At 33.1% G+C, this 26,885-nt stretch overlaps 3 protein-coding genes across 6 annotated transcripts; all 3 read left to right on the top strand.

Annotated features, from left to right (window-relative positions):
* Positions 1 to 236: 236 nt before the first annotated feature.
* LOC103313094 (hypothetical protein) lies at positions 237 to 6,323 on the top strand. 4 transcript variants are annotated; one of them, XM_008195450.3, is made up of 9 exons: positions 237 to 384; positions 554 to 753; positions 805 to 942; positions 992 to 1,177; positions 1,230 to 1,486; positions 1,543 to 1,581; positions 2,791 to 3,420; positions 3,472 to 4,137; positions 5,476 to 6,323. In XM_008195450.3, coding segments are annotated over exons 1-9 (2,262 nt in total). In that variant the 5' UTR covers positions 237 to 382; the 3' UTR covers positions 5,620 to 6,323. The 4 variants fall into 4 exon arrangements, with proteins under 4 accessions (XP_008193672.1, XP_008193670.1, XP_008193671.1 ...); XM_008195448.3 differs by having other exon boundaries at positions 239 to 450; XM_008195449.3 differs by having other exon boundaries at positions 240 to 450; positions 995 to 1,177.
* Positions 6,324 to 6,579: 256 nt separating this feature from the next.
* On the top strand, positions 6,580 to 20,647 carry LOC659318 (uncharacterized). The gene is made up of 13 exons (XM_064356611.1): positions 6,580 to 6,838; positions 8,505 to 8,650; positions 9,950 to 10,116; positions 10,163 to 10,381; positions 10,439 to 10,576; positions 10,748 to 10,828; positions 10,884 to 11,018; positions 13,423 to 13,645; positions 19,652 to 19,836; positions 19,887 to 20,030; positions 20,078 to 20,302; positions 20,349 to 20,429; positions 20,476 to 20,647. Exons 2-13 carry the CDS (start codon positions 8,518 to 8,520, stop codon positions 20,605 to 20,607), a joined length of 1,863 nt encoding a protein of 620 aa, XP_064212681.1. The 5' UTR covers positions 6,580 to 6,838; positions 8,505 to 8,517; the 3' UTR covers positions 20,608 to 20,647.
* Positions 20,648 to 22,616: 1,969 nt separating this feature from the next.
* On the top strand, positions 22,617 to 26,521 carry LOC107397987 (uncharacterized). Its single transcript, XM_064356610.1, has 11 exons — positions 22,617 to 22,736; positions 22,789 to 22,985; positions 23,029 to 23,172; positions 23,226 to 23,462; positions 23,720 to 23,800; positions 23,857 to 23,920; positions 24,240 to 24,445; positions 24,490 to 24,633; positions 24,686 to 24,934; positions 24,982 to 25,062; positions 26,380 to 26,521. Exons 1-11 carry the CDS (start codon positions 22,721 to 22,723, stop codon positions 26,491 to 26,493), a joined length of 1,533 nt encoding a protein of 510 aa, XP_064212680.1. The 5' UTR covers positions 22,617 to 22,720; the 3' UTR covers positions 26,494 to 26,521.
* Positions 26,522 to 26,885: the final 364 nt, after the last annotated feature.

Here is a 26,885-nt window from a genome sequence, read left to right as displayed (position 1 = left end):
ATTGCAGATTTACCGGTTTTAATTTTTTGTTTCGAGTTTTTTCTTTGGAGTATATTTGGCTGCATAATTGATTTTGAGTTTATTTCATTGCTTCATTCTAATTTAAGTTATTGTGATTAACTATCACCATTTCACTAACGTTATAAAGGCATTCAATTTGAACTGTTTCGTAAATAATTTCCAAAATTTTTAAAAAGGAAAGTCCTTGATATTTCTAAACTGTTGCCACATTTCCTGCTTCCGTTTTGACTTCGGCTTCGGCAAAGTTCGTTAACTTTCGTCAGCAATTTGTTAACCTACAAACAACCACAAAACTCATGTTTTTGGGCCTTTTTTCTTGAAAAATTTGCGTTCAAAGTTTAAATTAGCAGTCTGATCGGTAATGTAAGTTAGTATTTTTCAAATTTACTTCGAATAGTGTTTTTTACAACCTCACAAAATGTCCGATATGTAAGTTTCCTTTCATTGTTGGGATTTACTTTCATTCGAACAGAAAAGCCTTAGTTTCAACAATGAGACCAGCTCTAGTCATTTAAGTTATAATTTTGTGTAGGGGTGACGACGATCTTTTGGGCGGTGATTCCGACTGTGAACCTTACGACTTCAGTGAAGAGAAAGAGGAGCTTCTGCTTCAAGGGGATGACGACTACTCAAAAACGGAAGCGGTGTACAAGAAAGCCTCGAATTCCGATTCCGATGATCAAGACGATGTTCTCAATTTAGACATTGAGGAAGATTTTCAAGATGTTGATGGTAATACTTTACCATTTAACTAAATCGAGTGAACTACAAATGTTGTTTTAGATAAACTTTTGTTTGAGGAGGAGCAGGAACCCAAAGTTAAAAAAGACGAGAAGTTCTCATCAGAAAAGAAACCACAAAACACGCAACATATACCGGTCGTTAAAACCCACCCTATTGCACCCAAGAAACAAGATAATGGTAATGATAAAGCACTTTGTTTGCAACAGCTAATATTTTTTAACTCAAGTAGCGCCTCCTAAAGAGAGAAGTGCGCCAAAGGTTCTGACACGAAACGACAACAGGTGGAGGAACCCGGGACGCGGCAATTCCCAACAACGCCCAAACTACGCCAAAAACAATTTTCAAAGACGCAGGAACGGAACCGTTCTAATCAACCCAAGATACGAGGGAACAGTGCGTGTTAGTGAAAATAGTAAGCTTGCGTAACTATCTACAACGAATGCTTTATTTTTTGTTAATCCTAGCCCGACTTGCTTGGGATAACAACGCTCAATATCCCCAAAACAACACATCCAATTACGTTCAACCATGGGTCTCCGGAAATAATTTAAACTACGAAACCACTCCCCAAAATCAAATTTTTAATAACTTAGCCGCGCTGTTACCTCAAACTTCGAATAGTATTTTCCAGCCTCCAGTGAACAGTTATCAACCAACGTTATCATTTGAACCTCCGCCAGGCATTCAAACTTCTCCGCCGCCATACAATACTCAAGTCCAGGTGAGTTTAGTGTAGATGAAGCGGCGAAAATTCTACGATTTTTCTCTCGAACGCAGCCTTATTGCCAGTGGAATTCGCCAAGTGTTGATAATCAGGTCAGTTGTGTGCTTCGTAGTCGTCAATTATTATCTAATCTGTGATTATCACAGGGAATGCATGAAATGTGCAAATGAATTTTTTAAACACCTAATAAGATAAAGAAAAGAACAAAAACTAGAAACGTAATAACAATAACAAATTGTCTTGGAAACATCCTTAAACCCAAGCCAAAACGAACCACACTTTAAACATTTTTATTTAATAAAAACTACTCCATTAAAAATAATGTCTTCAAATTTATGAAAACACTTATAATGAAATGTCAGGTTTAATATATCTCTTTTGATTGTTGGATCTATCTCATTATTGCACTGAATAAATGTTCACAAATTTTCAGTGTTATAACATAATTGTGTAATAACATTTAAAAAAAAAACAGATTATTACAAAACCAAGTATTACACTGGAATTCTGCGGAAATACTTTTCTGTTTCTGAGATGTTCTGTTTTGAATTCTTCCGTAAATGTACGTTTCTAGTAGATTCTGTTTTCTGTATCGATGCTAGTTTCTAATAATTTTTATTAAACACGAAAAAAATGGTATTACTGTTCTGAAAATGACAGGATCTGTTTTACACTTTATACACAGTTCTCATCTTAAAAAAAATAATTCAATACGTATTCTTCAGAATTTAACCAGTGATAAAATACACACGAAATTAATTAAATATTATTGATATTTTTCTTGCTTCTACAACTTTATTTCAACGGTGTTCTATTATCTCTTTTTTTTCTCGTTGAAGCTTTTTCTGTGTAGTTTTATTTCAATTGGGCATCTAGTGTCTTTGTCAATGATTTTTCAGTTGACTTGAAGACTAGTTTATAATTATATGCCGATTATTTTCTGCGTACATTTTTTAAAGCAAACAGAAAACGGTGGGGGAAAATTGTCTACTGAAAAACTTTTCGCTTTATTGTCTTCAGCACGACTTCAGCACCTTTGTAATAGTAGTAATACGTTTTATTAGGATTTTTACTTTACATTCGTAACACGTTTTATTTTAATCTAAAAACTGCTTGTTCTAAAATCAGTCGTCATGGCAGTGTTGTTAAGACAGTTTTTTAACAGCCCTGGTAATATTAAGCGTGTGTGAAGGAGGATAAAATAAAAATAAAATAAATAAAAACTAGTTTTTGTACCCGCTTTGATGTTTTTACAATATTTTCATAGTTTATGTAGTGATGTTATTTATACACCCCGTTAGGTCTCTCGAGGACAGTATGCAGCGCAGTCCAGTACATCATCTCATCAGCCGTGTTTACCAAGAGGACCACAAAATTTCAACAACTCATATACAAACTACTATAACAGTAGTTTCAATTTGCAAAATTATTCTTCTTATAACGTTAGACCAAACTATGAAACTAGGAGAAAACCTTACAATAATATGCCCAGCCAGAATACCAACTTTCAGAACAAAAATTCAAGTTACGCCAGTAACAATTCTTATAATAGAAATACTAATCTTAGTAGTGTTCCAAAACGCCCAAACTATAGTAGTCCCCACATTGTTCCAATTGAAAATAGAAATCAATTCAACGAAACTCGAGCCAATTCTTACAGAAATGATTTTAAACAAGGCCAAAATCAGAACGTACAAAGTGGTCAACAATTTCAGACCAGAACTGAAAATAGACCTAACAATACCACGTTTAAGAAAAATAATGATAATTTCGACGTGCAACGAAATAGGCGCACAAATGACAATTCTGGCGCTAAAAGCGACCAACCAGAAAAGCGACCAAAATTTGACGAATCTAGTAATAAAAAGTCAGCGGACTCAACTAAAGAATCGAAGAATGAGGACAAAAAAGTACCTCCAGACGAAAATATAGTAAGTAAAAAATTGCTGATTTGAACTTTGAATTAAACTCGGTGTGTCAAGGATTTCGAAGATGAAGAAACAAGATTGTACCGTTTGAAGATTGAAGAACAGAAGCGCGAACGCGAGCGAATATTGGCCCTGAAAGAAGAGAGAAGGAAGCAAATGATGCTGCAGAGAAAACAAGAAGAAGCGAAAAAATTGCCACCGCCGCCGCCACCACCACAACCGGAAAATTCCGCGAATTTCTCCAAACCTGCTAACTTTCAAAGACCGCAGTTTGAACGTGTCGCTGACACAGCCACCGTTCAAAATCAATACGCGAAACCGAAAAATTCGGCCCAGTATTCTAACGTTGATTCGGATCTTTCTGACGAATTTCCTAATCTTACGTTTAAAATTACCAATAAGATTCCGCAAAGCGCTCCAGTTCAAAGCACGCCGAAAACTGAAGCGTCCTCTAGTGGCTTTATGTCTAATAGAGTGGTCATGGTTAAGGGGAAAACCGGTGGTTTACCCGTTTCGTCAACTGGGGCTCCTAAACCCAGCAATGAGGTTAACGAATCTTCCAATGTAGGGCAGGGTCTGTCGGCTTTTTTCAATAATCGGAAGGTGTTGAAGAAAGATAGTTCGTTGCTCGATACCAGGCTGGTTGTTGTCAATAATTTGTCGGCAAATATTAATCAAAACAAATTGGTGGCTTTGACTCGAGGCATTGGCGAAGTACAGGTAAGATAACTGATTTTTTTATTCTCTTGGAGGGGTTTCCGGTTCCCATTTTCACCAACTCGATTTTTCGTTTTGTCGATATTTTCCACTTAAATTTGTTTCTTGGTTGTAACTTTTCCACGATTTAAAATTTTTAATTTTGGATAAGAGGCTTTTATTGAACGTCGGCTTTAGCTTTTCTGAGTTTCGATTTTTTTCGTAAAAATCTTTAGGTAAGATGTGGTCGTGAGGTCATGTTCATCGAAAACGAGTTTTCCACTGAAGGTTTTTTCTCTCAATGACTTATTTTCTTTTAATTGTTATTCATGGTTTAACAAAGAAATAAATTTTAATTCCACTTCCTTCTAGTACCTGAGGTGCCATGGATTTTATGTGATTTTGAAAGCTGTGATTACAAAGTTTTATTACGAATTCAGTGAAATTTAATATTAAATTTTAATTGACTTTTGGACCTTTTCAATAAAAATAATTCATTTTCGTACATTGAGAGAGTAAAACAATTTGACAGGACTTTTTTATCAACAACAAACATTTCGAATACGGTTAAAAAATATAAAAAATGGAGAAAGTTACAGAGAATTGGCTTAAAGGCGTTTAGAGACGCTGAAGACACGGATTTGTTTTATTTTTACCGGTGCGGTGGTTAAGTCTCGGGGAAATACTTTAATATATCATTTTAAACAGTTGAGGATAAAGATATAGACACCGGGATTTTTTTATATAATATTTTATTTTCTAGTACTTTAGTAGTCACATTTTTTTGTATTTTAAGTGGTTTTGAAAAATATGCGGTGGTCAAATTGGTAAAAGTTTTTTTTAATTTTGTTTTCGTTAAAATTTTTGTCAACACTGTTTCGTATTACTAGGGAGAATTTATTGCTTTAACGGTAATTTTTATGTTCGTTTTAGTTATTTATTTTTTATTTAAATACAGTCGTTTTTTATTTTACATGTTTAGGAACAAAAAAACGGACGTTTTATTTTTATAATTTCACTTTCACTCTCTCTTATTTATTGAAAAGGTCGATTAAATATCTCATCGCAAATTATTTGATGGCCAGTTTGATATAATCTATGTTCATATTTTTTATACGGTGTTCTTGTGTTTTTGACATTTTTTGCGAAGCTTTAGTTCTAGTAGCTCACATTTTCTGTTAGTACATTTCTGAAAAAAATAGATAAGGCCAGGTGGAATAAAACTGGCCATTCAAATATTTGTGGTTGTTATTCATAATAAGTTTCACTGAAGTGTCGATTCTGTGATATCGAAGACTGATATTTGTCCTTAGTTTTGGTGGTTATCCGGTAGTTGATATTTACTTAGTGTTAAATTTTCAGAAACTGCGAGTGGATAGGCAAGAGCGACAAGCAACAATTCTATTTAAATCTGTTGCATCCGCTCATGCATTTTTTAAGAAATATCAACGGCGAATACTTGATGATTTGTCTGTGATTGAAGTTAAGTTAGAACCGATGATTTAAAAAGGCTTAGAATAGTTGTTTTTGATTTTTTATTTAGTGTATGGACTTATGATTTTGTTTTCACTAGTTTTTATTCGTTTGTAATTCTTATTCTGATATTGTAAATATAAATGATATATTGTGAATTCTCTGAGTACCAATATTTTATCATGTAGGGGATTTCATAAATAGGAGTGTGCAGCGTGATTGTGAATCATTGGTCGTCAAAATTTTACAAACTCTGAACTCTGGCTTTTGGACATGTTTCCGCACAAACAATCAAATTTTGGTTCATAAGTGTTCAGAATGAAGTCTTCTTCGTTGGATCTGAGTTTTTCATATTGTGTTTTAACCGGACGAACAATTAGTAATAACATGTCCACGATTATTTCGATTTGACGTCATAATTATTTATGATTTATTTTTAATGTATGTTCTTTTAAATCATTTCGTTTCGCGTGTGGCCAACAATTGTTTTTATCTGAGTTTTTTGTAAACATTAATATTTAGTTTTGGTGTTGTTCTTATAGACAGACGACCATTGAGTTAATTTGTTTCGTACTTTTGTCAGTTTCGTCTATTATAATAAAGAGCTTTCAATGTTTATAATTACCTGATTATTCACCACATCCACAAACATGCGAAACCCGTACTAAAAACTGAAATTTTTATCAAATTTAATTTTTGTAACAAACATCGTCAATAAATGTGAATTATTTTCCCGACGAAGTAGTTTTATTGGTAGATATTACCACTGATTAATTTAACACATCACCAACAGGATGATTTATTTCGCAAATTTCACGCTTAATGGGAACGTAATTATGGGAATGACACCATAAACACAGCAGCCGTGTGAGATTTTTGTGTATCTCGAGGCGGAAGTGACAATACGAAGGTTTCCTGCTTTTATAAAAGCAATATTATTTCATCTAAATCCTTCACTTTCAAATCTGCACCGCTTTTTGTGGCCGCGTGTTTATCAGTCTTGTGGTTGGGCACAAAAAATCTTCATTTTCAAGTGTTGAACAATCGCCTCAAATCTAATTTTATTTATGAAATTATTTTCAATCTCTGCGCGCGACCAAGTTGAATGAAATCGTAGAGGGGAACGTATTCATAAAATGTAATGTGTGTTTTATACCTCTAGTGACTGTGTGCCAACAGTGCTTTACAAACCAAATATTTAGTATTGACTTACATGTGACACAAAAATACTACTTGGCAAGGAAAATTCAAGGTAAGTTAATTTTTTTATTTGAGTTTTTTCACTTGGATGGAGATCTGCAACCACAAAGGATGAATTCTAAATTTAAACAATAACACGGCGTATAAATAGAGCGTGGAGGTTTGTTTTTTGTTAAGGAAAAAGATTTTTTTCAAAGAATTTTATTAAAACTGGACTAGAAAAAATGATAACAGTAATAAGTAAGAGGCATAACTAATAGATAACGTTCCACGCAAATACTTAAATTAAGTTGTTAAGGCGGTATCAATTTCCTGTCCATGTTTTTAAGATACATTCAATTTTATAATGCATTAATTTGTTTAATTACGACTTGCTGGAGTATTGTTACATTATATTTATTTTTTATTGTTTTATCATTCATAAAAATTAATTTGAAACAAAAAAGGACAGTTACGAAAATTTTGAATCTGTATTTACAAACACAGCTTATTTATTTTTGCGGTCCAGTTAGTTATTTGTGGTTAAATCTGTAATACTGTTGTGAAAAGTATACAAAGAAATGCCGAAAGCGTTTTTAATGTTTAGTCTTACGTAAAAGTGGTAAATTGTTTATGACAGTGTTGTTTTGTGTGTAAAAATTAAAGAATTTAAACTGATTAAAGTATTTTCAGTAGCCAGACACAATTTTTTTTTGATTTTTATTAATATTTTTATGTGAATTTTTACCAAAAAAATGACGTTATGCAACATCATTGTATCCGAAAAATTAAACCACTCGCCCCCTTAGCCAAATACTTGAAATGTCGAAACGATTTTTCTTTCACAATGTCACGGATTGTTCTTAGTAAAACAAATTCAAAGCCATTTATTTATTAAGTTATTGACATTTAGCTTAATCGTGCCATCTTAACATTATTGTTGTTCTATCAATTATGAACAATCGAATAAATTTATAGGCCTCTCTTCTCTTCCCACGCCATCTGACCTCACTTCTCAACAGTTTCCTTTTGTAAAACAACACCTATTAAATCATTGAACACCAGAGGAAGTGTATTTTTACAGGAACTTTCGATTGAACGTAAAGATTTTGTGATGTTTCCAATGCCAGGCTTATTACGAAAACAATGCAGATCCAACCTTTGGATAAGTTCTCTCACACTGATGAAAAACTCGAATGTCAATGTAAAAAATTAGCTCCACAAACACGCAACTTTACCGATGGCCAACTTCCAAAAAAGGACGTCACAAATCGTTTTAATCTTCGGATTTATTCGACATTTTATATTAATTATTCGCGCCACGCAACTTAATATAAACCCAAAACCAGAGGACGGTAAATTAGTCGCTGTTTGAGCGTTTTCTCATTTCCCAGAAATTTTGTTGCTAGCCAAACAGTGTAATCATGTCGAGATTCTTTCCTTTATATCGTTAATAAAAGGAAAATCACAAATTACATATCACGTACTCAACCTTTCTGAAGTATCCACTCGCACACTTGAGTGATCATTATTTTTTAATCCGAACTGCGGTGATATGCAAAATTTGCCCCAAGGAGGGCAATACCAGTTTCTGGCAATAATTCAATTTCCAGCCTCGGTATTAAAGGTATTACCAAAACCGATTAGATAAAATACGAGTCAATATCTTATTGCCCGTAACAACAGAACTAGAAATTTGGATGCGCTTTAGATCGAACTTGTTTAATCAATTTTTAAAGGTTGGTGAACGAAATGGGTGAAGAAGCGAACGTGAGGAAGAACAATATTGCGAACGGAGTCAAGATATCGGTGGTGGATATGGCCAGAACAGTCCCAGATGGGTCCCCCAAAAAATACCAAATAAGTGATCCCGTCAAAGCTAAAGGTAAGTTGACTCCGATTACGTGATGTTTATATACCAGTACATGTACCAGTAAATTTTACTACGTATTTTTGGTAACGGTCCGGTAATAAAAAATGTCAATCTCGCTAATATGTGTATATTTGTTGAAAAAATTTGTAATGTTATACGTGCAATTTACATAAGAATGACTTAATTTATTTCAGTTCCACGAGAGTACCGGGATTTTTATGCGGAATTTTTTCAAGTTTTGTTTGGAAATTAGTGACGAAAAATTTGAATCAACTTACAAAATAAGATGTCAACTGAGGCTCTTATTGTTGTTGCTATTAATTACGCGCTCTTAGCAAGTCAATCAGAAGATTACTTACTTTGAACTTAATACTAATTTGATTAGTGACTGGAAATTGAGAGGTAATGAGGTGGTCGTAACAAGTCATCAAGGTCTTATCATTTTGAAGTGTTTTCTTTGATGGGAAATATTTTCCGACGTAGATGATTTTCAAAAAAGCGTATCAGGCGGCATTGTACAATTGCAAAATGACAGCAGACGTAAACAATGCCATTTTATCACCGACTTTTAAATTCCGTACAATAAATGATAAGCAGAATACGCGAAAATATAAAATTTTGGAAATTCAAATCGGCGAAAGGTAGGCAACCAACCTTGCACCATAAATTAAATTTTTTTTGATTTAAATATACCAACACTGTTCTGAGGTCACGGTGCTATCTAATGTCGTGGAATTTTAAAATTGTGGATACGTCATAAGCGCACGTTTAAATTTGAATAAACGATTTTATTTTCCGTTAAAATATCAAATATTTACTTGACTAGAGTACCGGTAAGCACCGACTCTTGGTAAAGCATCTTTTAGCAAAATGAGCGCATTTTTCCAATTTTCCAAGTGGTGCAATTCAGTGTTGACTTTCCCCATTACTACCTGATTTCTTAAATCTTTATTAACGAGTTCTTGTTAAATAAACAAACATAAACAAGTCAAACAGCATTGGCTCGATGAGTGTGCGGATTGTTGTGATCACTTTAAAATCACACCATTGAATCACTGTTATCACTGAAGTGCTTAATGGAACGACCAGATATCTGAACGTAAAAATGGGCGCCAGGATTATCAAAATTCAGTGACTCTTTGGTCGCTGCAAAGTTAGCACACAAGTCCAAGTGTCCATTTTGTGCGAAAGAACGATGGCAAAAGGCAGAGGTTTGTTCGAGTTTTGATTTGTTTTGTTTTGTTCAGAACTGTGATTGTATTGATTTTATTTTATCATGACAGTTATGTAACCCGTTTTATTCAATTATAGGAGCTATCCCGCAGCCCTATTTGACAATGTTCGCCTCGGAGCTCCTAGGCACCGCCCTCCTCATGTTCCTGGGGTGCATGGGGTGCATAAAAAACTACGACGAACCGACGCCGACACACCACTACGGCGGGCTCACATTTGGCCTCACTGTCATGCTCGTGATCCAGGTAATTGATTTATTTGCGAAAAATTTGATTGGAATTTTTTTCGTAGATTTTGGGGCACATTTCCGGGGCTCATTTAAACCCGGCGGTGACTCTGGCCACCGTTTTTTTCGGAATGGTCAAGCCTCTTATGGCGGTGGTTTACATAATCGCGCAGTTTGTGGGCGCTACTTTAGGCTACGGTTTACTTAAAGTTTTAGTATCAGATAAATATGCTAATGAGGGCTTTTGTATGACTACCATAGACCCTCACCTGACTGTAGTACAGGTACAAGGATTTGGATTAATCCCTGGTGATGATTGATTCAATTTTTGAAATTTCTAGGGTCTAGGTGTCGAAATTGTGATAACTACAGTTTTAATCCTCATTTGTTGCGCCGTTTGGGACAAAAGAAACGAGACAAAAGCCGACTCGGTGCCTCTGAGGTTCGGGTTTGCCATTGCGGCCATTTCGATGGCTGCTGTAAGTATAATTAAAAGTTGTAATAGCTTAATTATTTAATTTGAACTGACACTTTAGTTATCAGGCAATCATGTATGAAATATTTATTGTTAATTACTCGTATATGATAATATCTGTATGTTTTGCGTGACAGCTCAAACATTGAAATTTCAGAGAAGTGTTTCGTTTCAGGGTCCTTTGACTGGCGCTAGTATGAATACAGCGAGGTCCTTTGCTCCTCTAGTGTTTGGGGGAAGTTGGACCGATCAATGGGTAATTTTCTCCTGGTTAATTCCGATCAAATATTTACTCGTAATTTCGATTGTAGGTATTTTGGGTTGGTCCAAACGTGGCGGCTTTGATCGGCTGTGCTCTTTATAAGTTTTTATTCAGTGATCCTGATGATGGCAGTAAGAGGGAGAGCATTTTTCTAGATGATGTTCCACCACAGTCGGCAGATAAAGTTTAATTAAATTGTCGCCTGTTTTTTACTGTTTATGGGATCAGTTTTAATGATCAACAACTCAAAACTTTGATATAATTATTATTACGTATAATGTGTAATATTAAACAATTTGAAAACTGTATTTATGGAAAATATAATTTATTTTAAAATTTTGCGATTGTGTGTTTATTTAACAACCTGTCCCAAAAAATATTAGACCACAATTAATTTTGACCGTTGAAATATCAATACCACACGTGACCTAATGAAGCGGGTAAGTAAACATGTTTTCTGGGAAAATATTAAAATCAAATTTGTCCTGCAAAAAACTGAAAGCATAAACTATTCTGACGGTAATGTATCTACAACTGCAGGTCCAAAAGTGTGCTTTATTTCAGTCAAAACATTCTAATACAATAATCGATAATATGCATAAAATATCACTGGTTTATTACTGCAATAAAAACAACGAAAAGCATTTCTAAAACGTGTGGTTTTATCCAGTGAATCGTCACACCGTTTATTGAAAATTAATAAAACACAATTACACCACACCTTAACTAATGCAACATAAAGCTCGAAATTTATGGATAAGTTCAAACAAAAGGACAAAGAAGGAAAGCTTTAAAAAGCTCGACAACTTTCACATGACTTTTAGTTTCATTGTTGCTTTTTTCAAGTCAGGCTTTGTTGGTTTTGTCAACAGGACGCTCAAAATAAATAGTTGAGGTGAGCTTTCAAGATTATTTTTGGTTTAGAAATTTTTGTATTTACATTAAAGCACTGGTAACAGATTATTTGTTTTATTTATAACTGAACCAGTTATAAGGAGAAAAGAGATAAGCTTGAAAAAACTCGAGCTTTTAATTTCATTGTTGCTTTTTCAAATCAGTTTTTATTCAGGCGAGCTTCCAACATTTACTGGTTTTTAGTTTTTACATTTTTGAAACTAAAATTTTTAAAGCCCGAAAATAAATTCAGTTCAAATAAAAAGAACAAAAAGAAAGCTCCACTTTGAGTTACTGTTGCTTTTTTCAAACTGATTTTTGGTAATCTCGTCAATGGGACTCAAAAAATAAATATTTAAGCTCTTTTTAAATGATTTCTATTTAATTTTACTTATGAAAGACAGAAAAATACTGAATTAAAAAACTCAGACGCAGAAGGGACTCGTGTTTTGTTATTATCAGGGTCGGAATTATTATTTACTACTGAAATCCTGAACTAAATCTCAAACTTATCACAGTTCTGATGATGACAGCTGGATTTGCGAAACAGGTGCCTTTGTCGAAAACAGTTTAGTTGCAATTGCTAACTTTTTTATTCCATACGTCACAAAAACAAAATAATAATCTATGCACAAATATTCCCAAAGCCTTATTATCAACCAAAACAACAATCATAATATTGAATTATACAAAAACTTGTTGTTTGTTTACGTAATTTAACTATTTCCCTTAATTTGATGCCTCTTGCACCTTTTTTAAACTTTTTGACCAGTAATTTTTATAATAAGGATAATAATGATTTAACAGTTCGACTAAATAATGCCCAATAATAGGAAAATGATTATTATCGTGACCGCTGATCGTAGATAACTACAGCCAGAGCGAGAAAGTCACAGAAAGGATAAAAACTCCGGCGAGCTTTTAATGTGTTTATTTTGTTGTAAGCTCTGCCAGACAAGTATGCTTCATGTTAACTTTCAAGTGTGTGTTATGTGTTTATTGGCGTAATTAATATCTCTCTCAACAAAGTGGTGAGTTTCTAAACCTTCAATTAATTTAAAATATCTTTCGATTTTTGTCGGGTTTTTGAAAATTTTTAAATACGTTACAAATTAGTAAGAAATATCCAAAAGCACAGATCTGTTCATTTTATGAAGGTTTATCAGTTATTTGCCAAAAACAAAAATAAGCGCAAGTTCCAAATTAAAATTTTAATAAAATATCGAAAAATTGTTCGTCAGTTATTACATAATGTGAGTATCGATTTAGTAATTGCTATAATAAATAATAAAATAGTTCCAAGTTTAAAAAAGTGTACTAACTACCAGATGGTAAAACGAAATGCTATTGTTTGTAGTTCTCGAAAAGATAATTAATTATTTACACACTTTTGTGGTATGTCCCTAATATTGTAAGCTATAAGGTAAGGTAATAAGAACGATTTTTTATTTCAAAAAATGATATTTTAAAGAAAATACATTCAGAACTCAAAAAAAAAGTCCAAACAAATCAGGAAATGCACTTCTTTTCTATTTACTTTTTAAAGCACGCGCCGAGATAATCTGCTAGGTATTATTTGCATGATCGAGATAACACGAAGATTAAATAGTTAATTACCACAATTCACTGTTTTTGTTATTAATTAATTAAATTTGTTTCTACTGTGCCAGCTGTTCCATTTGACATAAATAAATTTTCCCCGAACACGCTGCTATTTTCCACAATCCAAAACGACTTCGTCCCAAGTGCATCCTTCGGTGGCCGTAGCGGTAAACAACATTTTAAAAATGTTGGACACCCAATTCTCGTCGCAAAACGGTGCCGGAGCGCCCGGAATATCTTTCATAGTGGCCCCACCCGGAGCCGTAACTCCGGAACAAAATAAATGGGTTGCACATGAACCGCCAAGGCAGGAAGGTAAGACGGTATTTTTAGCACGCTGTAATTAGGAAAAGCTCGCGAATCCAATGACGTAATCGAACATTAATCACATAAAAAGCCGAAAGCACGTCAATTTCTAGGAGTGGTGTCACGTTTATCGTGAATTAGTTAACACTCGCATGTCTCTGGTTGATTAAATGTTCCAGCAATTATTCAAAAATTCTCGAAAAAATGTAATTTACCTAATTGGGAGAAAAAAGCATAATTGAAAAGGATATTTTGCGAGACACTTTGTTACCTATTTGACTTGGTTGATTATCATACTGAAAACTGAAATTGAAAATGAATTAAGTAAATGTTTATTGGGTTGTCTATGTTGCAAATATGTTTCGGACGAGCTTTTTTAGACCAGTGAAACAAAAATTTGATTTTCAAAACTTTTGTACATTTTTTTTTATTTTATTAATTTTATGGACTGCGCATTTGGGCATTTTTATGTAAAAAAGGTATAAATGCAGGGAATTAATATTCCTGAAATGTTCCAGTGGCTTTATCTGATGCCAAATAACAACAGTAGCTGTAGGTGCAAGCACGTAAAAAATTGTATTTTTATTATTGGGAAATATAATCAATCCAAATGGCTTGTAAAAATGTGTATGCATAAAATGTGACGTGACTAATTGATAATCGATGTTCAAGTTTAATACGTGGATGCAGATGCAAATTGCATTGTGTGGAATATAAAAAAAATTGACACCACAATACCGTTCCCATGTGATAGATGCAAGACTAATTAAAATAAAGTACAACACCTCATTGTTGGACTGAACGAATAATTATGCATTTCCTACATTTGTTCACTGCTAGAATATGATTAAATCATAGTCAGACATCAGGGTCTATGAAGAAAATTCAACTAGTGAAATACTGTACTTTTAAGAATTTGTCTAAAAAATTTGGAGCTTGGATAAAGGAGATACAAACTTCAGTGACCTATTAAAAAGCTAAAAAATTAAGAATCACTGTCGCAATAAGATGTCACATCTGAAACATAACAAACATGAGTTTATATTTTTAAGTCGAAAACAAAGTCATTGGTCAAGTACGGACGAGCCTGCTTGACGTCACATTGTTGGAAATAAATCAAAAATTCAAATAGACGCTCATATCACTATTTATATCGGCCCAATTTGCATTTAGTAATTCAAATGAAAGCAAAAAGACAATAAGAATCTTCGATTTTCTTTACTGGAAATGAATATGTCATTCATAAGTTTATGGATCAGCATTTAAAAATTTTCATTTTTTGTTTACAAATTAGGTACATAAAGAAAATGGATATAAATATTTTATCCAAGTTAATATAATTAGCTGTAATACCAGAAAGGTAATTACCGTCTGAGTGTTTGATTTAATTACATTCACAAAAAAATATCGATTCGACTATTGAACAAACATAATTTTCTCAAAAGCAACTTTATATAATTAAAAACTTGTTATCCATTCTGCCCTATTGAAAAAAAGATTGTATTGATGTTTAGCACAAAATACACATAATAATGTTTAACGCTTTCCAATTGAAAACAAAAATAAAAATTTGGGCAAGGATTTAGTCCATAGACTCAATGTACTAAAGTGAAAATTATTCCAGGCCAAACAAAAAAAAAATTATATTTTTGCACATTTAGTGTGTTATAAAAAGTGCTTTAAAATGCGATCAATCACAAAAAAAACTGTTTAGTTTTTGAGGTCTAGAATTTTTTTCAACAGAAACCTGCCATTGCATTTTTTACAACGGCCTGAACAAGAATTGTTATTCAAAATACAAATTTTAAATTAATTGCTACAGTTCGAAGTCACATTACTATCTTTGCTCTCAGATTTTAATACCAAAATCCTTCAATATCAATCAGTACAAGTATAGATTGCGAAACAAAAGCAGTTTTGTAATAATAATTATTAATTAGTAATTAGTACCAGGTTCGTTAATAGTACAGAATTATAAACAACTGCGAACTGACAGGAACAGAGGTCAAGACAACTTAAAATAACACTAATTTAAACAATTTCCTTGATTTGCGTCTAACTTGAACAACATAAATAAAAGAACACGTTTTTTCGAAAAATTTGCATACAAGCGCGTAGCAGAAACAATTTGTAAAATTTAGACAAACATTTCGGTTCTAGTTGTTGGAGTCAATATTTTTATCAGTGCAGAACATAATGTGTCAAACATTGTTAACAGTGGGTATTCACAAAATCGCGGTTATTAATTTAGATATTAATAGATACGAAATAAACACTCCTCTGTTTATTTTGATTGCCAACATGCTAAATTAGCGCACTGTGGCATATTTTGATGTTTATATGTAATCACTTAACGCCAGACAATATTTAAATGTGAATCTAATAATAATATAGAATTTTGAATGCATAAACATGTTTAGATGGAAGCCTTAGAATTTCGAGGCATTTATTTTAAGCAAACCATCACAACGTTTGGACCAAATAAACATTTCAAACTGACTTTGTTGGGCTTCGAAAAGCTCAACGCATTGTAATGAAGAAGCAAAACCAATTAATTTATTATTCCAAAGCAAGAGACTGAACTTGGCTTGGTTGCCAACAAGGTTCACCTTTCAGTGCACTCTTATCACACTTTGCAGTTCAAAAATCTATAATTAAATATCGAAAAAATAAAAATCTGCGTCACGATAAAAGTTTGTCTTTTTATTTTTAGAGCCAAGATTTTCAGCACTGCGGTGTATTATTTGAGAAATATATGATTATATCAAATAAGGACGGGGGGCTTGGCCGTCCAGTTTTCTGCTTTAATTATTTGGCTGAGTAAACAACTGAAATAAATAGTAAAATACGTGCACATAATAGCGAGCTGCACCTGTTTGGAAAAGACTAATGACGATGCATTTAAGTAATGAATTTTAAAATCGTCTTTAATGCAAATGCGGGACCGATAAATTAACTTTCTCTCCCGAATGTGTGTCGAAATTATTCTCGATCCTCATTAATAAACCGTCCCATTCATAAAGTATAGATACGTGTTGTTTTCGTTAAATCGTGCGCTCAATTTATTTCTATAAATTTTTATAAAGACGAGAAAATTGTTATGCTGGGGCCTAAGGCAAGCCGGGATGAGTTGCAGTGTTAAACTTTGGTCGGTTTATTTTAAAAAGTGATCATAGTTCAATCTGTCTTTACGGTTCGACTGTGTTTCACAAGAAATATTGTCAGTGAGTGGCTGCCAGTTGTGGAAGTGTAACGCATCTTTAGGGCTTCCATAGTTTTCCAAAAGACTGACTTTTTGCAACATGGCTAGGAGAAGGGGTAAATAACTGTTTTTTTTTAGTTAATATTTGGCTCCAATTTTTTTTATTCCTCCACATTTGATATTTATAATCAGTGTCCACAAACTAAGCAATTGGTTCGGGCTCGATGACCTACCAATTTTTTTTCAATTTATTCGTGCTTTAAATTCTAATTTATGTGGCAGTCTCAAGGATAATGAAAATTAAAAAGTAGACAGAACATTGGTTTTTCACTCGGAATTGTCCTAGAAAATGTTAGGAGAGAAAACTGGGAATAATTTTGAGCAGTTCTGCTTTGTCATACTGCAGCTATTTACATATAAAGTATGTAGATGTTTATCAATTATTTAAAAATATTGTATTCTAGAAAGGTTAAAAGTTAAAAATTATCACACGCCTTATCAGTAGGTACGTTAAGATGATCATTAAAAAGAGTTACAATTTAAACTTAGACCACATAAAATGAAAGTTATTAATGGGGTTACACTTGATAAGCATTTTACAAAATAAGCGTCAATAACTTTTCGGAAAGCACAACGTTATCTAAATTACTTCTGAAGACTCAACGAAAACAAAATATTTTTAGCCGCATATTTACCTCTTCACTTGATTTTAATTTTAAAAATAGCATGTGTTAAATTTTGCTCGACTTCGTTTAATAAGGAAAAACTTCATTACCAATTTTTTCGACGTTCCGCTCAATCAGCTAAATAGAAGACACGTTTGCCGATCGAATTTAATAAGGCAATTCCGGTGCTTTTTACTATTAAAAATTTCTGTTATTGCTCTTGAAACTAGCGAGGCGTAACGGCACATATCCACTTTTTCTGGGCACATTTTTTGAAATTAAAAGCTATTAATATTTTAAAACAACCTCGAAAATTGTGATATATTGTCCAAAGTTGCATAAAATCGAGGTATAGTCGAATTATCAGTGGGGCAGGATGGAGATCAATGGGAAATGTGGGCATAATCAGCGGAATAGTGAGTTGTAGGATTAATTTATAAAAATTTGGACTTGTTCACATACAGCAAAAAAATTATAACTTTTTGAAATGGTCATAAAACTGTAAATTACGTTCTACTTTTAATGTTACATAACCAATTATCAACCGTAATTAACGAAGGTGAAACTGGTAGTAAAATGTAATTAAAAATTGTGTTTTTTTATTTAAATGCAGACCTACATTTTAAACGTCTGTTGACACGAACTAGCATTTTTTTGTAAGCTTATATTTTAAAAAGTCATTGAATTCACCTTTTCAGACTATTTTAATTACGGTTTATAACACTGTGGACTAGAGAAATACTTATAAATTAAACAATGCAAGTGGCCATGAAACAAGTTTATTAAAGGTGAATATGTGAAATCAAATATAGCAAAAAGTGAGTCTAAACAATTTCAATAGTCATTGTGTGCACAGCTGGCAAATTGGATCAGAGGAATTTTATTTAATTTACTTTTTTTAAGTCAAAAGTGATAAAAATATTTTACAAATTTGGCAGAACAGTCAAGCTTATTTTTATTTTCATAAATTATTTTTTCGTACGTTAAAAAAATTAAACAAGCCGAATGATCACTAAATTACGAGTAAATAGATGACTTTGAGCGATTTATTGGATAATTTTGAGATATAAATTTATTTATATTCCAAGATTTTACTGGAAAAAGCCTCAAAACAAGTAAAAAAATTACCAAAAATAACGTTATCTCAGTCAATTGTACACATACGTAACCAAAAAAAAATACTTTTCTTAATGATTTAGTCGAAACAAAGATAAAACTTGTAAAAATCGAAACAGAAATAAAAACTTTTTTGATAAAATATGAAAATAAAATAAATAATAACAAAAATAAATAACAAAATGTCATGCAGCCCCATATTAATTTTTTATGTGTTTATCATTTATTTAGTGACCTAAATAAATAAATAATAAAGCCAAAAATTTGTCAAAAAATGTCGGGTCAATAAGTCATTATTACAAAAAGTTTCAAACAAAGCTACTCTAGATTACAAATTTACAAAAATTTGTTTTGAAAACACTATAATACTTAATTAAAAAAAAACATTTCTTCTTCAGAAGATTCAGAAAAATTAAAAGAGATAAAAATGATAAAAATATTTGTCTTTTCGTTAAGTGTAATAAGCTAATAAATAATAGGAATGTGTCAATATTTAATCAGAATCACAACACTCGGTTAGAAGTTTGAAGATAACACTATGACATACATATATCTTTATACTTCTTTGAATATTTAGTTAAGTAGCTCCGGGTCTCTTTCCACAACAATTTTTTATTTTAAATTCGTATCATTGATAATAAATTATTCTCAAATAAAATCAAAAGTAATCGTCAATAATTGAAGTTATCAAGCTAGCTTTTTTATTTAAATTAGATTACGTAATTTTAATGATTATTGATTACAGAGCTTTAAATATTGTGCTCTAAAAATAAGCCGAACTTATGCAATATGAATATTTTTGTAATTATCTCCCACTGAAGTGAAGTATTTGTAAAAAATCGTAATAATATGAACCTAATCTCTTTGAAATCAGAATTGAACCAAAATATTGACCCAAAATGTTCAATAAACACCACCAATGCACAAACGGTGTTACCGAGATTGTTGTATCTTATCGTGGTATTTTTCAACACACTATCGCATTATTCAAACTCTCAAGAGCCACCAATAACCTTCCTACCTGTTTTCCAGGGAAAAAAATCCAAGTCGGTGATAACTTAACCACGATGGACCGAGTGGTAATTTGTGCCTCGGAGATTTGTGCAACTGCAATCCTTGTATTTCTTGGATGCGCCGGCTGCATAAACTTCGGAATCCCTCCTAATCACTTACAGATCTGCCTTACTTTCGGTCTCGCTGTCATGGTCTCAGTCCAGGTATTTTTCAAATTCCGGTGTTAATAAACAAGTAAAGAAATAAATTTCAGTGTTTCGGCCACATTTCCGGATCTCACATTAACCCACTGGTGACAGTAGCGGCCGCCACTTTGGGTAACATTCCACTAATTCAAGTACCTATTTATTTCGTGGGCCAAATGTTGGGTGCATTGTCTGGTTTCGGCTTAGTGAAGGTAACTTCCCAAGTTTCCAGCATTGGAAATAAAAAAAAAATTCGTAGTTAGCAACCCCCACTGAATATTTCGAGACCAACTCGACAGTGGGCTTGTGTTCACCGGCCCTCCACGAGGGAGTCACCCCCTTCCAGGGCCTTTTGATCGAGTTTCTAATTTCGCTAATGCTCACACTTGTGTGTTGTGGCGTTTGGGATTGCAGGAATAACACAAAGCACGACTCAGTCCCGCTCAGGTTCGGGCTGGCTATTGCCGTTTTGGCCTTATCTGGGGTACAATATTTGACTTGTTAAAATTTGTCACAAATGAGAGTTTCAGGGGCCGTACACTGGAGGGAACATGAATCCGGCTAGGAGTTTCGCTCCGGCTTTGATCAATGGAGACTGGGACAACCATTGGGTAATTGTGTGTGTTTTTGGGGTTTTTGCTCACTTTAGGGTTACAGATCTACTGGGTTGGACCGCTGAGTGCTTCGTTTATCGGCGCTCTGTTCTATAGGTTCCTGTTTGGGAAGGAACCAGTGGAGGAGGAGCAAGGCAATGTCGCCGAAACTATTGCTTTGAATGATAAAGCTTAACTCAGTTTATGTAATTAATTACATTTTTTAAATTATTAAATACTGTGTGTTTAAAATGTCGGCACAATTACGGTTTCTCAAGTACATGTTATTGCGTATGCTTTCACGTAAGCTGCCTTGAAAATTTTTTACCAATTGTAAGGATTTTTTACAACAAATTGTAAGAAATGTAAAGTGCCGGAAAACTCCTTTACACCTATTTCATTGCGTCTTCATCAAATTTTACAGTACAAACGTATCCTTGTAGATCAATTTGAGAAATAAACTTGTATTTTAATTGTGTTGTTTTTTATTCCGTCGTCCACCATTATCATTACACCACGAGCAACAGCAACAAAGAATGTATTTTCTTCTACTTAAATTAATAAAAACCGAGATAAAAATTGATAAAATTAATAAATAATAACAACTACGTTTAACAAATGTTAAACTTGACCTATCCAGCATAAAATAAGAAAATTTGAGATCTCCAGAATTAGGTCTTTAATTAGATTCATTCACTCCCATTTCAAAAACCGCATAAAAAGCACACAAGGTTAGTTTTACAAGCTGTTTAAAGCAAATATTTGTTTTTCCACTCGTCGTTACGCTGCTCATTCTCGTCTGAATATTTTTTTTTTGAAAAAAAATCACAAATAACTACTGAAATGAATCAATTACAATTTGCGCGCATAATAATGATAATAATAATAACAATAATAATCATAATAATAATACTATTTTATGTGTGGCAGTAAAATAGTTACAATATAATTAGTTACAACAAAAAAAAATACGATAACAAAATTAAAATTTTCTACCAGTTGTTCCTACCACAAACTGAACCAAAAGACAGCAAAGCTGACCAAGGTTTTGGCCCAGACAATAAATGAGAAATAATAAAAAATAAAAATAAACAATGTAATTGAAGAATAATAAAAGTATAATAAAAAAATAACATTGCATTATAAGTGGTTATGTACATAAAATGAGTGAGCAAGTGCACGATTTAAATACTGATAAAAAAACAAATCGTATCTAATAATAATGTTTTAGAAAAATTTTTAGTACATTGAAGAAGCATATCAGAAAGCCAAGAAAGAACCGATTTATTCAAACATCTAAACAACCATAAAAACAGTCTTTTAGAGAAGTGAATACAGGACAATCTACCAGCGAGAAAGAAAGACTTCAAAAATCTATATACCACTAAAGAAAATTAACTTTTAATTACCTATGCAATCTTTAGCAAAAAAACTGACTACTACAATAGTGCCCAAACTGTCTCAGAATCAGACAAGAACATGATGTTCTTAAAGATGAAGAAAACTCCTATCGTCTCTCAAAAGAAGAAATTTACTTCATAAAATCTAATCACATAGTAACCATTGTACACGATCCGGCGACCTTAGGCCGCATCTAAGGATATCTCAATTTTTAATTACCTAAATAAAAATTCTTTGCATTATTTTACACGCCTGGTTATACATGAGAAAGGTATCTCCCCTAATTTTTTTGGTAGTTTTTCACATACAGACAAAGACAAGAATCATATTCTGAATTTTATATTGTTTACGAAATTGGCGAAGAAAATACCAATTAGATTTTGAATATTTTAACTTTAAAAATTATTTTTATTTATGAACTGCTACTTGTGGCCTCGTAAATTTAGGTGACAATGTGACCTGTAATTGGAAAAAATTTCGTTGGGATATTTGAATGCAGGCATCAGTTTTTGTCAATTTTATTAAGAGACTTTAAGTAAGAGTCTTCACTGGTAAGTGATCTCTTTGTTGGCAAAATATATAATCTTCTAATAAATCATGCGTTTGGCTTGCTTTTAAATAAAAAAGACCGATTATTATTTAACTAACCAAGGAAATCAAAGAAAAAGCTAGCAGGTAGGGATTCAATTAGTGTTAAAACTTTATTATTAAATTAACAGTAAGTGTCCATAAGTTTTTTTTTCTTTACTTGATTTCTGCCAATTCTTTCAGTAAAATTGAAATAATCAAAAAAGCTCTTGTCAAAATTGTACCAGACATTGACACTAACAATACTGACAAGGAATTTCATACTTCAATCCTAAAATCGCAACACTTTTAGCTTTTAATCATCTTACAGTGAGACTGAAATGAATCTAAAATTTTGTAATGATTTCCCCTATCGCACGGAAAACGTACTTACAAAATTATTTTCTAGGGGAGAAATTTAAGCTAAAAGACGACTTGACAGCTTTAGACAGACTAACCTTAGGCCTTGCCGAATTTTTCGGTACTGCGATTCTGATGTTTGGGGGCTGTCTAGGCTGTGCACATTACGCCCCGGGTCCAGGAATCCCGAGACCCCTATTCCAAAGTGGGATGGCATTCGGCTTCGCCATTGTAGCGGCCATACAAGTAACAGCCACATTTTTGGCACGTTAATAGTTTTACTTTTCAGTCTTTTGGCCACATTTCCGGATGTCACATCAATCCTATCATAACACTCGGTGCCTTCATTGTCGGGGCACTTCCCCTTATTGAAGTGCCCGTTTATTTGGTGGGGCAGTTTTTGGGATCACTGGCTGGGTTTGGCCTGGTCCGAGTGAGATTTCGCTTCATTTAGACGAGTTTTGAGTAATTTAATTTTTTTGTTAGTTGTTACTCTTGGACGATTATATTTTTGGAAACGTTCCCGGAGCTAAGGAGGCAGGGATTTGTGCAATAGGACTAAACACGGACTTAACACCGTTACAGGGATTATTGGTAGAAGTTTTGATTTCTTTCATTTTGGTAACGATCGCTTGCTCGGTTTGGGACGAGAGAAATGTGAATAATCTGGACACCGTTTCAATGAAGTTTGGGCTTGGGGTCGCCTCGATCGTAATTGCAGCAGTAAGTTTAACTAAAGACTAAAATTTTCATTAAAAAATTGAGAAAAAAATATTTAAAATTTGATTCTCTACAGTAACCGTATTTGCAGTTTGGATAAAATTTATTTTTAAATATAGTTTACGATAACATTTTTGCATTATGTTTATGTCCTACTGTTGAGAATTTAATGCTCTATCTGCCTGTATTTTTTGTTTGCCATGTGTTAATTACAAGTACAACCATTTAATTAGATTATCACTAATTCTTGATGTTTGAAGGGTCCATACACAGCAGCTCATATGAATCCAGCTAGAACATTAGGACCAGCCGTTCTAAATGGATTCTGGGATTACCACTGGGTTAGCATTAACTTAAAAAAATGTGATTTGTGTTTCAAAATTTCCATCTTTTTCAGATTTTTTGGGTTGGTCCTTTAACTGGTAGTATCCTGGCTTCATTACTTTACAGTATTCTTTATAGCAAATAAGATACCAACATAAAAAGTGTTCCAAATAAACAATTTATACTTTTGATTCGATTTTTTTTCGTTTATTTTTCCCTGTAATAAATTATATTACTGCTTGAATACAAAATCCTTGAATGGCTGCAAAAGGAGCAAAACAATTTATTTGTGGCCAAAAATATTTTTTTGATCAAATCGTCTCCGACTAATGTCACCTGTCTTTCGAAACCAAAAACAACAAACGGGTTCTGCTTGTTTTCCCCGAAATGCATTTAAAATTTTGTAAGTAAAACCTAGTAAATACTTAGTCGCGCTTACGAATTCACGTATCATAGGGGAAAAGATAAAAGTCTCTGGGCATTCTTCCCTAATGGACAAAATCACAATTGCCCTTGCTGAGTTTTTCGGGACTGCAATTCTGCTATTCATCGGGTGCTTGGGATGCACTTACCGATTTCCTGCAGGGATTGGGGTCAAAGGAGTGGAGGATTTGTTGCACGGTTCTTTTGCGTTCGGTTTGGCCGTCATGATTGCCATTCAGGTACAAAACCACAAAAAAACACAAAAAACTAACTCGGTCATCAGTGTTTTGGGCACATTTCAGGGGGGCATGTTAACCCCAGCCTGACTATCGCTGCCGTAATTGTGGGATATGTTCCACTTGTGGACGCTTTGTTCTTCTTTTTGGGCCAGTTTCTGGGCGCAATTTGTGGTTTTGGGCTGATGAAAGTAAATCATTTACACCAGTTTAACTAATAATAATACGCCCAATTATGCTTAGCTCCTGATTCCGGTTAGATATATACATGCGCTAGCACTGAGCACTTCGGAAAAAGCAGCCAGTGATTCTGCCGGAGTTTGCTCCGGTGTTATGCACATTAGAGATGAAAATGGAATCGTTATGGAGTTTTTCATGACTTTCGTTCTGGTTTTGGTGGCTTGTGCAGTCTGGGATGCTAGAAATAAAACCAAAACTGACTCCACGCCAATTCGGTTTGGCCTAACTGTGGTCGGCATTGCTATTGCCGCGGTATGGACAAAATGGAGTTAGACGGCATAATTTAAGGGCATTTGCAGGGGCCGTACACAGGAGGTCATATTAATCCTGCGAGAACCCTTGCTCCTGCTATTTTGAATAACTACTGGGTATCACACTGGGTAAGCTCAATTAAAAATGCCATTTTTTGTTGAGGATGTTTTAATTTCAAAGAACAAAGGCGCGAAATAAACGAGGAAATAATAATAAAAAATTATAAAAATTTTTGAAGCAAAAATCTGTGATGTGATAAGACAGGAAAATTTTAACTGTCATTTTTGTTTAACAGAAGTTAAATGAACAAAAATAATGATTTAATTAAAGGTGTAAGTAGGTATTAAACAAGTTATTTGTAAACTAGTGCTTTTTTAAGGAAATTATTTAACACCTATTTATGTAACAAGGACTAGAAAAGCTTAAAAGAATGTTTATAGCAATGTAAATACAACTTTTTTAAGTATACTAAAGTAGAAAGAGGTGTTAATACATAGAAACTTCGGCAAAAAGCTTTTAATTTCAGCGCTTCAACTTTGTACAATAGATAGGCAACGTGACTTACTACAATCCGTAATAAGGGTTGCCGATATTAAGCATTGAATCCTGCTGTAATAGTAGGAGAGTATTTGAGTTCTTTAATTTTAGTTTTTAATTCAAATTACTAACTAAAATATGTTATTTTTTTACGTACCTTCTGACAATAAAAATTATTTTTTAATTTTATCCTCAGCAAACGCTTTTGTCCGAATGTTTCCATAAAAAATTTATTCGTAAACGTATCATTCACCACTTTATTTTAAACTGTAATTAGCTTACAAGCTCTAAAAAGTGTAAATGTTTTCCTTAGTAAACTGTATTTTTTTTAATGTAGGCATTAAATGTTAAAAGTTATAATTACGTACAGACTCTTTTTTATTTAAACAATGAGGCATTGGTATCAGTGATATGATAACACACTGAGACCAAAATTAGTCGAGGTAATAATAATTTAGGAATAATATTTAATTATCAACGCTTTATTTGTTTAGGTGTTAAATTTAATATCAAACACCTAAGAAATTGAAGCGTTCAATTTTATTTTGATATTATTTACACACTTGTAATTATAATTAACAAATTAATGTCAAGTGAATCGCAAATTAAATTAACAAATAAAAAAACTAAATTGACAAGCTTAGTTGAAACAATTTATTGCGTGGTGGTGTAGTTTGCAACATTTTGATATTTTATTGCTTTAGAAATAAAATGTCAGAGATATTTTTGATCATCCCACTGCATCAATTACCAGAATTGCAATTTTATCAGTTGGTGGGATGCTGGAAACGAATTAATTAATTATAAATCGAAAAATCATTACCCCTTCATATTCAAATCTAGAAGGGGAAAGGGTCTTGACCGACTAATCTCTACACTACTAAAGCTTATTTAATTCATTGTTTCAGGCATACTGGGTTGGACAATTAGCAGGTGCTTTTGGTGCTTCCCTAATTTACAGCATTCTCTTCTCTAGCAGTGAATCCAGCGAAGCTCCAACATACGACGAAGAAAAAAATTAAATATTTCTGAAGTATGGTTGCGTACTTTTGGTTAGTTGTCATAGAACAAACTTATTAATTGATGGAACTGTAAAACAGTGATGAAAGTTATGGATGTTAATTAGTAAAGTTTTCTTCTCTTTTCGCATAATTGTGTTTTAGTTTTGATTCTAATTACGCCCCGTTTGTTCCTGTTAAAACTTTTGTTTGAATTTGGTTTTGAAATCTTGGGCTTTCAACAATATTTTTTTATGAAAAGTTTCAGAAACAATAAACTGGGAGTTCTAGCTTAGAGGTGAGTTTTTCACCTCCTCGAAAAAAATGCATTGTTTAAATTAAAGTGAAGTGGAAGAAGTGTGTCTCTTATGCTTTATATTGATAACTCAAACAGAGCAACTAACTTGGAGACATTG

Source organism: Tribolium castaneum, chromosome 5 (assembly GCF_031307605.1).
Source record: "Tribolium castaneum strain GA2 chromosome 5, icTriCast1.1, whole genome shotgun sequence".
In the NCBI taxonomy this organism is placed as follows: domain Eukaryota; kingdom Metazoa; phylum Arthropoda; class Insecta; order Coleoptera; family Tenebrionidae; genus Tribolium; species Tribolium castaneum.
The sequence above is the reverse complement of the archived record's forward strand: the minus strand, read 5'-3'. Positions and strand labels throughout refer to the sequence as shown.

Excerpts from the sequence above, each read along its gene's own strand:
- LOC103313094 (XM_008195448.3), top strand. Across the intron at positions 943-991 it reads ACCCAAGAAACAAGATAATG|TAGCGCCTCCTAAAGAGAGA; the intron begins GTAATGATAAAG and ends TTTTAACTCAAG. Across the intron at positions 1,487-1,542 it reads CATACAATACTCAAGTCCAG|CCTTATTGCCAGTGGAATTC; the intron begins GTGAGTTTAGTG and ends TCTCGAACGCAG.
- LOC659318 (XM_064356611.1), top strand. The coding sequence starts at position 8,518 with ATGGGTGAAGAAGCGAACGTGAGGAAGAACAATATTGCGAACGGAGTC. Across the intron at positions 20,031-20,077 it reads CTGGTTTCGGCTTAGTGAAG|TTAGCAACCCCCACTGAATA; the intron begins GTAACTTCCCAA and ends AAAAATTCGTAG. Across the intron at positions 20,303-20,348 it reads CCGTTTTGGCCTTATCTGGG|GGGCCGTACACTGGAGGGAA; the intron begins GTACAATATTTG and ends TGAGAGTTTCAG.
- LOC107397987 (XM_064356610.1), top strand. Across the intron at positions 24,935-24,981 it reads TCGGCATTGCTATTGCCGCG|GGGCCGTACACAGGAGGTCA; the intron begins GTATGGACAAAA and ends GGGCATTTGCAG. Across the intron at positions 25,063-26,379 it reads ACTACTGGGTATCACACTGG|GCATACTGGGTTGGACAATT; the intron begins GTAAGCTCAATT and ends TCATTGTTTCAG.